Source organism: Mytilus trossulus, chromosome 12 (genome assembly GCF_036588685.1).
Source record: "Mytilus trossulus isolate FHL-02 chromosome 12, PNRI_Mtr1.1.1.hap1, whole genome shotgun sequence".
NCBI classification, from domain to species: domain Eukaryota; kingdom Metazoa; phylum Mollusca; class Bivalvia; order Mytilida; family Mytilidae; genus Mytilus; species Mytilus trossulus.
In genome coordinates, this window is record NC_086384.1 from 6,315,749 (window position 1) to 6,329,794 (window position 14,046).

Below are 14,046 nucleotides of genomic sequence, written 5' to 3' on the forward strand. Positions count from 1 at the left end.
ATACAGAATTTACAGATGAAATAAACATTCATGAGTATTATTGAAAGCAACGACTGATCAGTTTGTTACTATTTTCAGGTTCGAGTTAAACCATCCTGTAAGTCAAGCTAACTGAGCATGTTTTAAGTGTATTTTAGATGTACGAATAATGGTCAGATGTTGGTGGTTGATATAATCTGTTATAATTTTTGTTTGTTTTTGTTATTCTTGTTATCCCACTTGTAAGCTTTTGTGCAATATATATACACGTCCATTTTCAGGTAAAAAATAAAGATCCGGCTAGATGGTTTGATTTTATTTCCTATCGGTTAACAGATACTTCACCATTTGCCATTGACGTACCTAGGTACTTTCTATTTAGAATTTTCCTCGGAGCTCGGTATTTTTGTTATTGTACTTTTTGCTCAAGGATAATCACATGCACGTCTATTTAGTTGTTTACTGACTTAAAAAAGGTTAAGAATAATAAAAGCGTCATGACAATGCATGATGATCCTTTATAAATTTCAATTACATTTAAAAAATGCTAATTTGACCTAAAGTCATGGCTTCAGATGTTGCTATCTGACATAACATCAAACTTACATTAACTCAACGGTATTATTTAGCAACACGTATATGAAAAAGGAAAAGGTATAATAAGGCCATATTTTGCTTCTCGAATTTTCAAATTAAAAATGTTGTTCGTAAAATATTAAACTAAAGTCGTTTATTGTATATTGGCAAACACTGCCAAGATAATCTCATTCTAAGATCCTGTCATTAATTTGTAGCAATATTTTGTGACAAAATGTGTTTTAAACATAAATATCTTTTTTGTATATGACATAACAGTGACATCACTAGTGAACTTTCTGAACTTAATTGACCAGATTATTCTTACATGTACAGTTACTTATAGAATTAACTTAACTATGGATGGCTTGGGAATTTTTACTATTTATGGCCACAATATGGCTACTATAATACATTTTTACCTTCTCATTAGCTGCTTAAAAAAAGACAACAGAAAATTGCTTTTTGAAACCAAATATTGGTATGACAAGAAGAGCGACGCAAGTCACAAGAAAAATAACTTGATTTTTGTATATTTACGGTCACATTTGGCAGAGAAATATTTTATGAATGACATTGCAGATATTTTTAACTGAGTTGTAATTTCATCCAGAAATAACGACACTTAAAATCCTGACGATTGACCACATACACCATGCAGTGTCGGTATTTCAACTCTTATAGGTGCATCCCACGTGTGCTGTGTGTCCATCTGACATGTCTATAAATTTTACAGTTTTTCTGCCGTGACATGTAGTTCATTAGTATGAAAAGATGGATGATGCACAACAGAAGATGTCTGAACGAATCATGTTTGGACTGACTTTGTTGAATACCCTTTATATTAAAGAAAAATCATGTGTCTGCTACATATGATCATAAACATGATAACTTAAAAAATTCAAAAAAACAATATTGAATGTGTAAGAACATTTTGGTTCCTCTTGTGTTTGATCCTTTCATACGTAAAATCTTTTTAAATATCTGTTTAAATATCTGTAAAGGAATTCACCAGGTAAATCACTTCATTACAGGTGTTCATTTCGCTTCATGGTGGGCGTGGTTTTCCCACAATCTTAAAACATATTGTCGCGTGCCATGTATAATTAAGATGAATACATCTACAAATCTGAGACATGGTGATGAATAGGCCAATGAAATGAGGGTAACATTTTCACGTTACCATTTTTCGACGTTTGAGTGACATTTATAAGAAAACTTACTTTCAAATGAATTCAACAAATCTCCTTTATTTAGTTAAATAAGTTTTTGAAACGAAATGGAGTAATATATTTGTCACTTTTTGTATGAATTCTTTAAAAATGGAAAATGAAATCAGCAGCCCTGATGAAGATAATAACAATGAAGTATGTACAAGTGAATTGCAGAAGGAAAGTGAAAAAGTTACATCGACATCAACGGAGAAAAGGAAAGTAAGTATTTTACTTGGTATTGATATATTATCTATTTTGAGGATTTCTTTTGAACATTTGATAATATTTGTTTTGAGGAAAGACAAATTGCCTTGAAAATATACATTTTTTTTGTCTGCACATTCTCCTTGTTCGATTATTCATTTTTTATTGATGAAGTTGATATGTATCATTATTGTTTTTATAATTTTCTCCAAGTAAAGATAAACAATATGGAAGGAAATGTGTTTCAAAAGTTTATATAACATGAAAAGCTGTAATTAAATAATACTAATAAAAAATGTTAAAAAAAGATTAACACAAATTAAAAAATATTCTTCAAAACACTACAAAGACAATTGAAGATTAAACATGAACTAAGTAACTAGTTCATTTATGCCATGTATTATACATTTTGTGGTTCACAATTAAGAAATGACTGTATATTTTTTTGTCTATGAAGAAATAACATAAAGAAATTGGTGCACACTGAATAACGCGCGTAGCGGGTTATTTAACAGTGTGCACCACATTTTTTATATGTTATTTCGAATAAACAGAAAAAATATTACAGTCATTTCTTATTATTTTATTTTAAACCGTAGAAAACCATGAAAAAACGTTGATGACGTCACGGTCACATGACTAAATTATATCTATGGGCTGATAACAAAATAACGTCAGCCAATCAGAAGACGCGTTACATCCAACATTAAATTATTGTTCATTGTTTTACAGTCATCCAAACCACTTATGGAAAAAAGAAGAAGAGCGAGGATCAATGCCAGCCTGTCAGAGCTGAAAACCTTTCTTTTAGATGCTATAAAGAAAGAAGTAAGATTTAAACATCAATGAACATGTTAAATGCTACGTTATTTGATAACTTTATTAAGTCAGTGTCAAGGTATTACTGACTGAGTGAACCAGTTACCAATCTTCAAAAAATATTCATAAAGTTGTGTTGGTCGGGGTTTTAGCATCTTCTTCAATTGTCCGGTACATACTTTCACAAATCATTTCTGTATGGTTAAATGCATATGCTTAGTCCGTTTCTGTGTGTGTTACATGTTAACGTTGTGTCGTTGTTCACTTCTTATATTAAATGCGTCTCTCAGTTTTAGTTTGTTACCCCAATTTTATTTTTGTCCAAAGATTTACGAGTTTTGAACAGCGGTATACTACTGTTGCCTCTATTTAATGAAGGCAATTTGTTCATTAAAGTTCGTATGGTGATAACCAATTTCATATCTTACTATCGTATCATAACCGACTCGAAAAAGAGGGAAAATATACGATATAGGGAAGAAGGAATAGACAAACTATAGAAATCAAGAAATGAACAGGAAGACAATTCAGGATATTTGTAATGATAACTTATACGTCATGAAACCTACACGTATCCCTGAAGATGATGAAACTTAATGATTGTTTTTGTGCTTCCCCATACCGTTTTATATGTATATTTAATTCAAACATATATTAATGACAAGACTTCCAAAAATAAAGAAAAATTCTCACCAAAACAAATCAATTGAAAAAAACCAAAAGCACAAACATGCTTAACTCCGAGAAATTTTCAAAAAGGAAGATCCCTAATCAAATAAAAAAATCAAAAGCTCAAACATACCAAACGAATGAATATCAACTGTTTCATTCCTTGTGAAGTTACAACAAGTAAAACTTAGAGATAAATATAATAAATTTGATTTCAAAGAGGGTATTCCATATAATATTATTAATGATTGAAGGTTTAGAACACGTTATACATACTATTTTAGGGAGAACAGTTCTGATTTGTTGTTTAAATGAAAACTATCTATGATACATATTATGATGAAGATATTTACCTACATTCAGTTTAACTAATTATATGAGAGTAGCGAAAAAGGTAAAATTATTTTTCCCACGATACGGTGTTTATCTTGCGATACATCATTGCTCAATGACTAGAGGGCTCTCATTACATGAGCACTGACAAAAGATAAAACGTTCCATATCTGTCAAAGTAATAATTAACGAAGGGTCAAACAAGGATGCTTGTAGCTTTTTCAGTTTATTTGTGTCCAAAAGGTGGTTTTTTATAGTTAAACAACTACGAAATTATCAATATGAGATTGCAAATACGTCAGAACTATAATTGACTTGTAACTAATAATTACGTTATGATTACTGTAAACCAACTTAATTTCGCGAGCGATTAATTTTCACGACTTTCGCGAGTAGAAAAATAAAGCGAAATTAAATCGTCGCGAATATGTATAACTTGTATCTTTCCTTATCAAAATACATGAAGTTAATTAGAAAATCGCGAAATTAAATCCCCGCGAAGAGAACTAGCTGGGGGATAAACGCGAAATAAAGTATCCGCGAAAATAAGTTGGTTTACAGTATTCGATTATTGTCTTACGCGATTGTGGATTCGCATGGCGGTTTATATATTAATATGAAGCAACGATTACATGTACCAAGTCTCTGTGCTCTTTTTGGCGTTCATGCAATTACGTCAGTGTTCGTGATTTTTGAATTTGATATGTTTGATCATTATAGATTTATGAGTTTTGAAAATTGATAAACTATTCTTTCTGTATGATTTATGGTTAAGCACGAGTCGTCTATCACTCATCTTCTGAGTGATGCATTATGAAATGGTATGACTTAACATTAATTTGGAAAAAAGTAAAAGATTAATAAGCCAGCTATTTAATCTTATACAGTAAAACCTGATTAAACCGAACCTCTACTGGACTTACGGCTTTGTTCGGTTTTGGCCTCTGTTCGGTTGTATCAGGTTCACAACGCATGCGATTGATTTGACGGTGCGTAAGAACATGTTTGGTTTATACAGGTTTTCTGTTTATGCAGGACTCGGTTTAGTCAGGTTTCACCATAGTTCGTAATATCTATAGTATTTGAAAATTGAAAATGTTTTGTAAAGTGTCTTTCTCTTTGATTTGTATCTTCGTAATCTATTTATATGATTTGAACATTGGCAAACTATTGCTGCCTCAAACTGTTGACTGCTAGTGTTTTTTTTTTAAAGTGTTTTGTTTTGCTGTTTTGTTTTTAGTTCCCGCAAAATAAGTTTCTTAAGTCTTGTACTTATTTTTGAAATCTTATTTTGATAACGTTGTAGTCATAGCTCATACTTTGTTTACATATATTAACATTCCTGGGTTTCTTTTGCTTAGACTTGAGCGTTCATGGTGAATGTTAATTGATAAAAGCGTACCAGACGTACGAAATGAAATAAATAGCCAGTAATAAGTGTTATTTTCATTAAATGTACATGCTATACATATCTAAATATCATAATAAAGATTTCTTGTTTTTTGAAGGGTATGAGACATAATAAAATGGAAAAAGCAGATATTTTGGAACTGACAGTAAAACAATTACGCCAGCTCCAAAGACAACAATTTTCTAGTATGTATATTTGTTTTATAATGATGTTTTATACTGATTATAAAAAACCGACTTATCTACACTAGGCAAAATATATTCATCAACTACTTGCTTTTTGAAATTACTCACAAACATAGATAGTACTATATTTTTACACACGTTGGACTTTCAGATAAAGTGGCGGAATATACACTAAGGGAAGATTTTTTGACTTGCATTATGCAACCTATTGACTATCAAACAATTGTTTAAATGGTTACTTCATTTGCAGAAAGCGTTTTTATGACCTTGGTGAAAGCAGATTTAATATCCCGATTCTGATCTATTGGGGATAGATATAACATAACACACATGCAAACATGCACTTAACATGACCCGTAATCATATTCAAGATCCAACATGCACGCAAACAAATAATACTTATGTCGAGACACAAAATTTCCATTATCAACAGTGTCAGTTGACAATTTTAAGTTTGTATAATCGTATATTTTGACTGTCTTCCTTGACATAGCACCAACTTGTATACATATATATATATATAAACATATATCATCACTTGTATTCTATTTCATTAACAGGTAACCCAAATAGTGATACATTTCGAATAGGATTTATTGAATGTGCAACAGAAGTTTCTACATTCTTAAAAAGTTTGCCAAATGTAGAACCAGATTTACAGGCAAAACTACTCGAGCATCTTTCAAAATGTACATCAGATAAAAGTATAAAACCGACTCGAGAATCACAAATTTCCCCTTCAATTTCTGGTAAACATACAGACCAAGATACATCCAGCTCAAACGATTCTACTTATTGTTATAACCAGAATGAACGTTATTCTAACCAATCTTCAAATAATAGTGATAAATCAGGAAGAATTCAGTTGACTTCCGCTTTAAAAAGGGATTACTGTATACCTCCAGACTTATTGAGGACAGTGGAACAACCAAATGTTATAGTACAAAGTCCATCAACGTCTAATGGTTTAATACAAAATACTGGATCGATAAATTTCCGGGAGCTTAACACTATGCAAAATGTACCTATAAATTCAGAAATAACAGTTGGAAATATATTCAGTGGATTAAAGGTTTTACCCGTTAAACTTCAAAGTGGTGAAACAACGTTCATTATTCCGACTAATATTGTGCCAGGTTCATCCATTCAGAACTGTGTCTTTCCAGTAATGACGTCGATTGATTGGACTAAAATTTCGACGCAACCGCAGTCCTTGTTTTATATGAATACATCTTTAGGTAATTCGATGACACTGACTAGTGGTATTGATAATAATGTTCAGAATATAAATAACAGGAGAGATAATCCAGTAGGAATAAGTCCATCTTCCGAATCAAATATACTTAACCTCAGCAATAATGAACGAAGAGATAATTCGCAAAACAATAGGACTAGTAATAGAAATTCTGGACACCCATATGAAAATAGACGTGAGGAAGAACCTCAAAGACCAGTATGGAGACCTTTTTAAAGCCTCTGATTAACAAATAGCTTTAATTTATTCTGTGTACTGTAAGGATTTAGCGTGTTATGCAATGCCAATAAAAGTTTGTTTTGAAAAATAAACAAACAATGTGTTCAACTCTAGTAGCTAGGGAGTGTTTATCTTTGGAAGCTGTGTCTAAAATTCAGTTGGATGATACAAGAAAAATGATATCTGAATAGTGTCGAATAAAATCATCATAGATACAAGGACTGATTTAGAATATACGCCAGACGCGCGTGTCGTCTACAAAAGACTCTTCAGTGACGCTCGAATCCATAGAAATTAAAAAGGCCATAAAAGTACGAAGTTGAAGAGCTTATCTAATATTATATATTTTAAGAAGTCGTAACAACCATACATTTTCTTACTGATCGACCTTTTGATGATGATTTATTTGAAATTTGTCGCCCAAATAAAGTAACAAAAAAATAAAACCTTATAATAGTTTTCCGTAAAACAAAATGCTTTTTTCAAAATAATGTTAAGTACAAAATAAGACTTGACCTTATCATTACTTAATACAACAGTTTGTACAATGTGAAGGGAAAAACTTTCTCAATATCATGCACGGTACTGACAGACATCCGCATTTAGCATAGTAAAAAGCACTATAATTTCTTACTTAAGAAATGAATGTTATATGTTTTCTGTCTATTAGAAATAACACCAAACTCTTGTTTCACACTGAATGACCCGTGTAGCGGTTCATCTAAAAGTAAAATCACAAAAAAAAAAAGAACTCCGAGAAAGATTTAAAATGGAAAGTCCTTAATGTAATGGCAAAATCAAAAGCTCAAACACATCAAACGAATGGATAACAACTGTCATATTACTGACTTAGTACAGGCATTTGCTTATGTCAAAAATGGTGGATTAAACCGGGTTTCATACTTAACTTACCCTCTCACGTGTATGACAATTGCATAAATTTATATCTTTTTGACATACATTTTATACCAATTTTTAATGTTCCTTCGAATAAACTGAACAAATATTGGTTTTTCCTTATAATTCAATTCGAAATTTAATCTTTGAAAGGTAAATCATAAAACAACACCGATGAATTCACGGAACCAAGGCATAAATTAATTATGTCTATGAGTTGATAGACGAAAACGTTCAGCCCACCAAAAGACGTGTTAAATGCAAAATTTATTTGAAAATAAATTGATAATTAAGGTTCTTGCAAAAGCACGAAACCAAATATTATGGTTTGAGTTTCAAATTTTTTGTAAAATATTTCCGTGTTATTTTATGTTACATTGTAAAAAGAGTTCAAACCCATTAGTACGGAACAATAAATTTATTTTTCATTTCAATTTTTTCTATGAGAACAGGAAAGTACCAAGTCTTTCACCGGGGCTATCACTGCTAGCGTTAACCATAAAGTACACAAATGTAAACATTTAAATCTTTTAAATAGCTTAACAATTTCAATAGAGTTTACTTACTGCGAAATATCAACAAGTCTTAAATAACAAATTCATACCTTTTACTCTCTTTCTCACGCCCTTTACGTTAACCTTAGATAAGAAGAACGTCGTTTATCATGTCGATATTTCTACCGTACTGTTCAACATTTATTTGACTTTAATTTTAATAGTTGTGAATCATACATGTAAATGCACATCGGAAAGTTTGTATAACTGCAAGTTCAGCAAAATTTAAGCACATCATTCTATTCAGATAATGCAATCCCTTATTTTCTTTGATTTTATGAATATGTTTGTAATGAGAAAAGTAAAATATTGAGTATAAAATATTGAATAAAAGTTGAATAATTCAGTGTTTGGATATTTGTCACATTCATAACGGATATCTCAAGATAAGTTTTAAATAAACTTGCCACTAAAGAAATATGGGTAGATTCTACACATTATTGATGAGGTTGTTACTTCCAAATTGTTGATTTGAGCGCCACTGAAAGCGTCTGATGTAACAAACTATAATGGCAAGTATTGTTGATAAGTTTCATAACAAGGAACCACTGCTGATTGCAGATTTGTCACAGAGATACCGTATAGCGGGTTATTTTCGCGGGTGTAAAATTTCGCGATTTTCATTGAATAAGGCATACGAAATATTTTTGCGGTTATTATTTTGGCGGTTTCGCAACTTTTATCAATACCTTTGCATGTACACTTTTAAATTGGCGGAATTTATTTTGGCGATTTTGTTCTATCCGCGAAAATAAGCGAAAATTTACACCCCGCGAAAATAACCCGCTATACGGTAATTGGCAAATAACATGAATAGTAGTCAGTTCATTTTAAAGTATGCATTATCATCGATATTTTCATTATCCTGAAGTTAGAATACAGCTAACTCTTTCGGATAACTTCTCAATAAAATTGAGAAAGGAAATGGGGAATGTGTTCAAGCGACAAAAATCCGAAAATAGAGCAGACAGCAGCCGAAGGCCACCAATGCGTCTTCAATGTAGCGAGAACTTCCGCACCCGTAGGTGTCATTGAGCTGGCCCCTTAAAAATATGTACCTGTCCCAAATCAGGAGCCTGTATATTCAGTAGTTATCGTTTGTTTATGTATTACATATTTGTTTTTCGTTAATTTTTTTTACATAAATAATGCCGTTAGTTTTCTCGTTTGAATTGTTTTACATTGTCTTATCGGGATCTTTCATAGCTGACCATGCGGTATGGGCTTTGCTCATTGTTGGAGTCCGTATGGTGACCTATAGTTGTTAATGTCTGTGTCATTTTGGTCTTTTATGGATAGTTGTCTCATTGGCAATCATACCACATCTTCTTTTTTTTATACTAGTACAGTGCTTATGGACGTCATACTTCACTCCGAATTATACACAAGAAACTAAAATTAGAAATCATACAAGACTCACAAAGGCCAGAGGCTTCTGACTTGGGACAGGCACACAATTGCGGTGGGATCGCAACCCTCCACCTATGCCTCTAGCCAATGTAGGAAAGTAAACGTATAACAAGAGCTCATTAAAATTCAGTTCAAGAGAAGTCCGAGTCCGATGTCAGAAGATGTAACAAAAGAAAATAAATAAAATGAAAATAATACATAAATAACAACAGAGTACTAGCAGTTAACTGACATGCCAGCTCCAGACCTCAAATAAACTGATTGAAAGATTATGTCTTCATCATATGAATATCAGGTACAATCCCTCCCGGCCTGGGTTTAGTATCATACTATCATAAAATATATAAGAAGAACATAACCCGTGTCATGCCAACAACTGTTTTTCAAATAAATGTGTTAAGTTCCAATGCAAAGACCCTATAGGTGAATCAATATTAAAGCCAAAATATGTAATTTTTAATGACCTGACAACAGTATCGTAACTGTATCCCTTCTTATTAAGTCTGTTTAGAGGTTTTGTGAAATTTTTGATGTGAATACTGACATTTTTTGTGCTTCGTAAAGAATATTACCATAAAAGATTGGATGTGAAATACCTGAACATATAAGATGTCTGCATGTTGAGTTATTTTTACGACTTATTTCCTTATACCCGTGATAAAATTTAGTAAATGTTTTTTGACTAGTTTGTGATATCGAAAACCCTGGTGTAATAATTTTTCAGTAATACATAAATTTCTCTCGCTAAAATCTAATACGTTGTTACATATACACGAGCGAATCGTACAAGTTGAAATATATAAACACCATAAGATGGTGAAAAGGGAACGTCACCATCTAAAAACGGATAAACATACTGAAGTCGTCTTTATTGAGAGCCAATATATCATCCAAATATCTAAAAGTATTGTTAAATTTTTGTATCAAATGTTGTTTTGATGGGTCTTTACTAATTTTAGTCAAAAATTGTAACTCATCACAATACAAAAACAGATTCGCAAAAATTGGTGCACAGTTAGTCCCCATTGGAATTCTAATAACTTGACGATATACGGAATCTCCAAAGCAAACAAAGATGTTATCAAGAAAAATTCAAGCACATATATATTATCAAAGCATGTCCAATTGACATAGTTTTTTTGTTTATTGCTACTAAAAAATGACCTAAAAGAGTTTGAACATGTGTACTCGTATCTGACTTGTTAATGCCCATTTAATTAGCGATGTGAAATTTTTCTTAGGAGGCAAAGTTCAACAGGATAATTTTCTTTAGTAAACATAAGTCGTCATTATTGAGAGCCAATATATCATCCAAATATATAAAAGTATTGTTAAATTTTTGTATCATATGTTGTTTTGATGGGTCTTTGCTAATTTTAGTAATAAATTGTAACTCATAACAATACAAAAACAGGTCCGTAATAGCGTAGAAAAATCAAAACTTTGAACAGATTCAAAATCACCAATATATGCATGCAATTTATCAAGTACTTCCAACGAGTTTTTGACACTCCAAAAGTAATTAATTGCACTTTTTTCCAAAGGTCTTATTTGAACAAGTTATCATCAGTTTTTTTTATTGTACCAAGTGTACTGGTAAGTTGAATAGACAATTTAGTAGTGAAACAATGGCTTGAAGATGAAATAAATCTATATTTGTAAGGTTTTTTTGTGTAGCTTCGGAAGCCAGTACATAGTTGGGACTTTCATTGTATTTGGTTCTGCTTGTAAAGAAGTAGCTAAACGTTTGTGTTTGTAACATATGTCGTTTTCTGAAAATGAAGTCAGTTGGAATGTTGGTGAATTCGTGATTTCCTTTTGTAGAACCTCAATATAAAATTTACGACAAAATATAATGATAATATTAGTAGCTTTATCAGCCGGGACAAACACAAATTCCTTGGCTAGTTCTTTTAGTTTATGTGTAATACGCGAAATAGGGGTTTTATGATAGTTGTTAAGAGTATAATGTTCTTTGAAATGTTGTATTCAAATATCAACTATCTTCATAACGGAATTAAAAAAAGAGTCCAAAGATATTTTGTCAGCCTTTTCCCGTTTTACCCATTTCAAACAGTAACTACGGAGTGAGTCGTGGATGATATTACGACACTCATTCCAATTAATAATTGTCGGGGACGAAGTTTAGGTCCTTTAATGAAGAATGATTTTAACTCTCGATCGCGAACGATGTTAAGGTCTCCTGTTATGACACGGGAAATAGGGCCATAAGTATAGTTGGAATTACTGCAATAAAACGACATAGGTGTATTTTCAATGATATTTACATCTTTACACAATTGTCTATAAATAAACACATACTTCCGGGTAGATTTCTAGTAAATATAACAAATTAGAGGGAGTTCAGTATTATCAAAATATCCAGGAATTTGGTCTTTAAAAGAATGGTCGTTAAAATTACCGGTAATTTTACAAAATCAAAACCTTTATAAACTTACTTTATTTTGATAAAATGATTTTTATGATCTTCAGGGCGATCAATTTTGTGAAACAGTTTAGAATAACAATATGACAATATAATTTGAACGATTTCATACTCAGGACATTAAATGAAATTGTGTTGCAATCCTCTAAAATTTTATTTAATTTAGACTAGATAAGTGCCAAAATTACTAAAACTAAAGCAATCCAATTATATCATAACCACAAGAACGGAGTCTCATTCTGATAAAACTGTATTCTTAAGTTAATGTTGTTGGAGAAAGCTGGAAGTTTTAAAAGTGCATATTATTTAAAAAAAAATATAAGTCAGATTTAGTTTCTTGGTTTTCAGAGAATGACTGTATTAATCGATTTTAATCTGATTCAATTATAAGTCTGTATATATTCTCAATTGTCGCGTGCTCCGTCATATCCCCATGTGAAAGTTCCACATCTACTGGTGTCCATCATGTATCCCTCATTAAACATATTCAGTCGGATGGCCTCTACCAGGATTTAATTTTCACAATCAACTCAAATTTCATTGGAAACAGGGTATTATTTCATGTGTGAAAATACTGCATTTAACTGTATTAAATTATTCATATAAATCCGTGAGTTATCGTCATAAAACAGTTTCCATCTCAGCAGATTGTCATCTAGACGTTTCACCATGATTAAGGATTTTATTGACCGATACAATTGTCCTGCGGTGAACTAAAAATGGTCAAATGAATATGTAAGCTAAAAAGGGCAAGCTCATCCAATATTTGGAAGCATGATAGTTTTTGTAATGTTTTTCCTTGCCTAAAACAGGAAATACAAAAATAGGAAAGATAATCATTAAACAAATACAATGCAGTGATATACTAGTAAGAAACATTACTCGAGTGCAGTCTTTTTTGGGATTTTACGTTTGATGTGTTCTCAGTAAATACGTGTCAGTTTAAGATATTTCATGCCACACGTACTTTATTGTATAATGTTTAGGTATTCTCATATCACTTCGGATATAAAATGTATATCTTAACGTAGCGTGTATGTAGCTTTAATGACAAATGCCTCAGTTAAAAGTGATATATACTGCGAAAGTAAAGCGAAAGATTTGCATTATGTTTCATCAATATTATGTCGATTAGGACATTTTTGACAATAGATCTTACCCAATTTCTACATCAATTCTTCGGATCCAAATATAATAGTATTTCTTCCTCTCCGTAACGTATACGTAAAAACAGTGTGCCAGCCACTATTCAAATAGAAAAAATGGCGTTTTAAAGAACATGCGTTTTGTTATTTGATTTAGCCATGTGATTATGGACTTTCCGAATTGATTTTCCTCTAAGATCAGTATTTTTATGATTTTACTTTTTACAACAAAACTGAGTTTGGCTTTAGTTCTTTAAACATTAGACTTGTTTAAAGGAACATATCTTAATTATAAGTAAAAAGTAAATGCATACCAGTACACATGTACTGTCAACCGTGCTAGTCAAGATAAGGTGATAACTTTATTGTATATTAAAATCAAGTTTTATGAAGGGCAGCTTTATCAACCATACAGTTATCTCCATAATAATGACAGATATTAAAAAAAACCCACTTAAGTATATATCTTGGCAAAAAATGCCATAAATGAACAAAAGTCTGCAAAACTGTACATAGTCTTATGTATTAAAAATGTGACGTCATCGAAATACTCCCAATCGTAAACTCTAATACTTTACACATTGACACTTTTAGTTCGCTTCTGATTGGTTTAAATATTGATGTGAAGAAGATATTTACGGCACAAAACATGTGTTTTTTTAGAAATTACATCCTAAAAATTCAGTTTATAAAATGGTGGTTTCCTTAATCACGGAATGGCAGAATGTTG

General features: G+C 31.5%; 1 protein-coding gene across 1 annotated transcript; it reads left to right on the forward strand.

Moving 5' to 3' along the window:
* The first annotated feature begins 1,061 nt into the window (after positions 1–1,061).
* LOC134692801 (uncharacterized) lies at positions 1,062–7,905 on the forward strand. The gene is made up of 4 exons (XM_063553354.1): positions 1,062–1,988; positions 2,706–2,801; positions 5,303–5,390; positions 5,951–7,905. The coding sequence occupies exons 1-4, from the start codon at positions 1,863–1,865 to the stop codon at positions 6,859–6,861; spliced, it is 1,221 nt and encodes a 406-aa protein (XP_063409424.1). The 5' UTR covers positions 1,062–1,862; the 3' UTR covers positions 6,862–7,905.
* Positions 7,906–14,046: the final 6,141 nt, after the last annotated feature.

Excerpts from the sequence above, each read along its gene's own strand:
- LOC134692801 (XM_063553354.1), top strand. The coding sequence starts at position 1,863 with ATGAATTCTTTAAAAATGGAAAATGAAATCAGCAGCCCTGATGAAGAT. Across the intron at positions 1,989-2,705 it reads CATCAACGGAGAAAAGGAAA|TCATCCAAACCACTTATGGA; the intron begins GTAAGTATTTTA and ends ATTGTTTTACAG. Across the intron at positions 2,802-5,302 it reads TAGATGCTATAAAGAAAGAA|GGTATGAGACATAATAAAAT; the intron begins GTAAGATTTAAA and ends TGTTTTTTGAAG.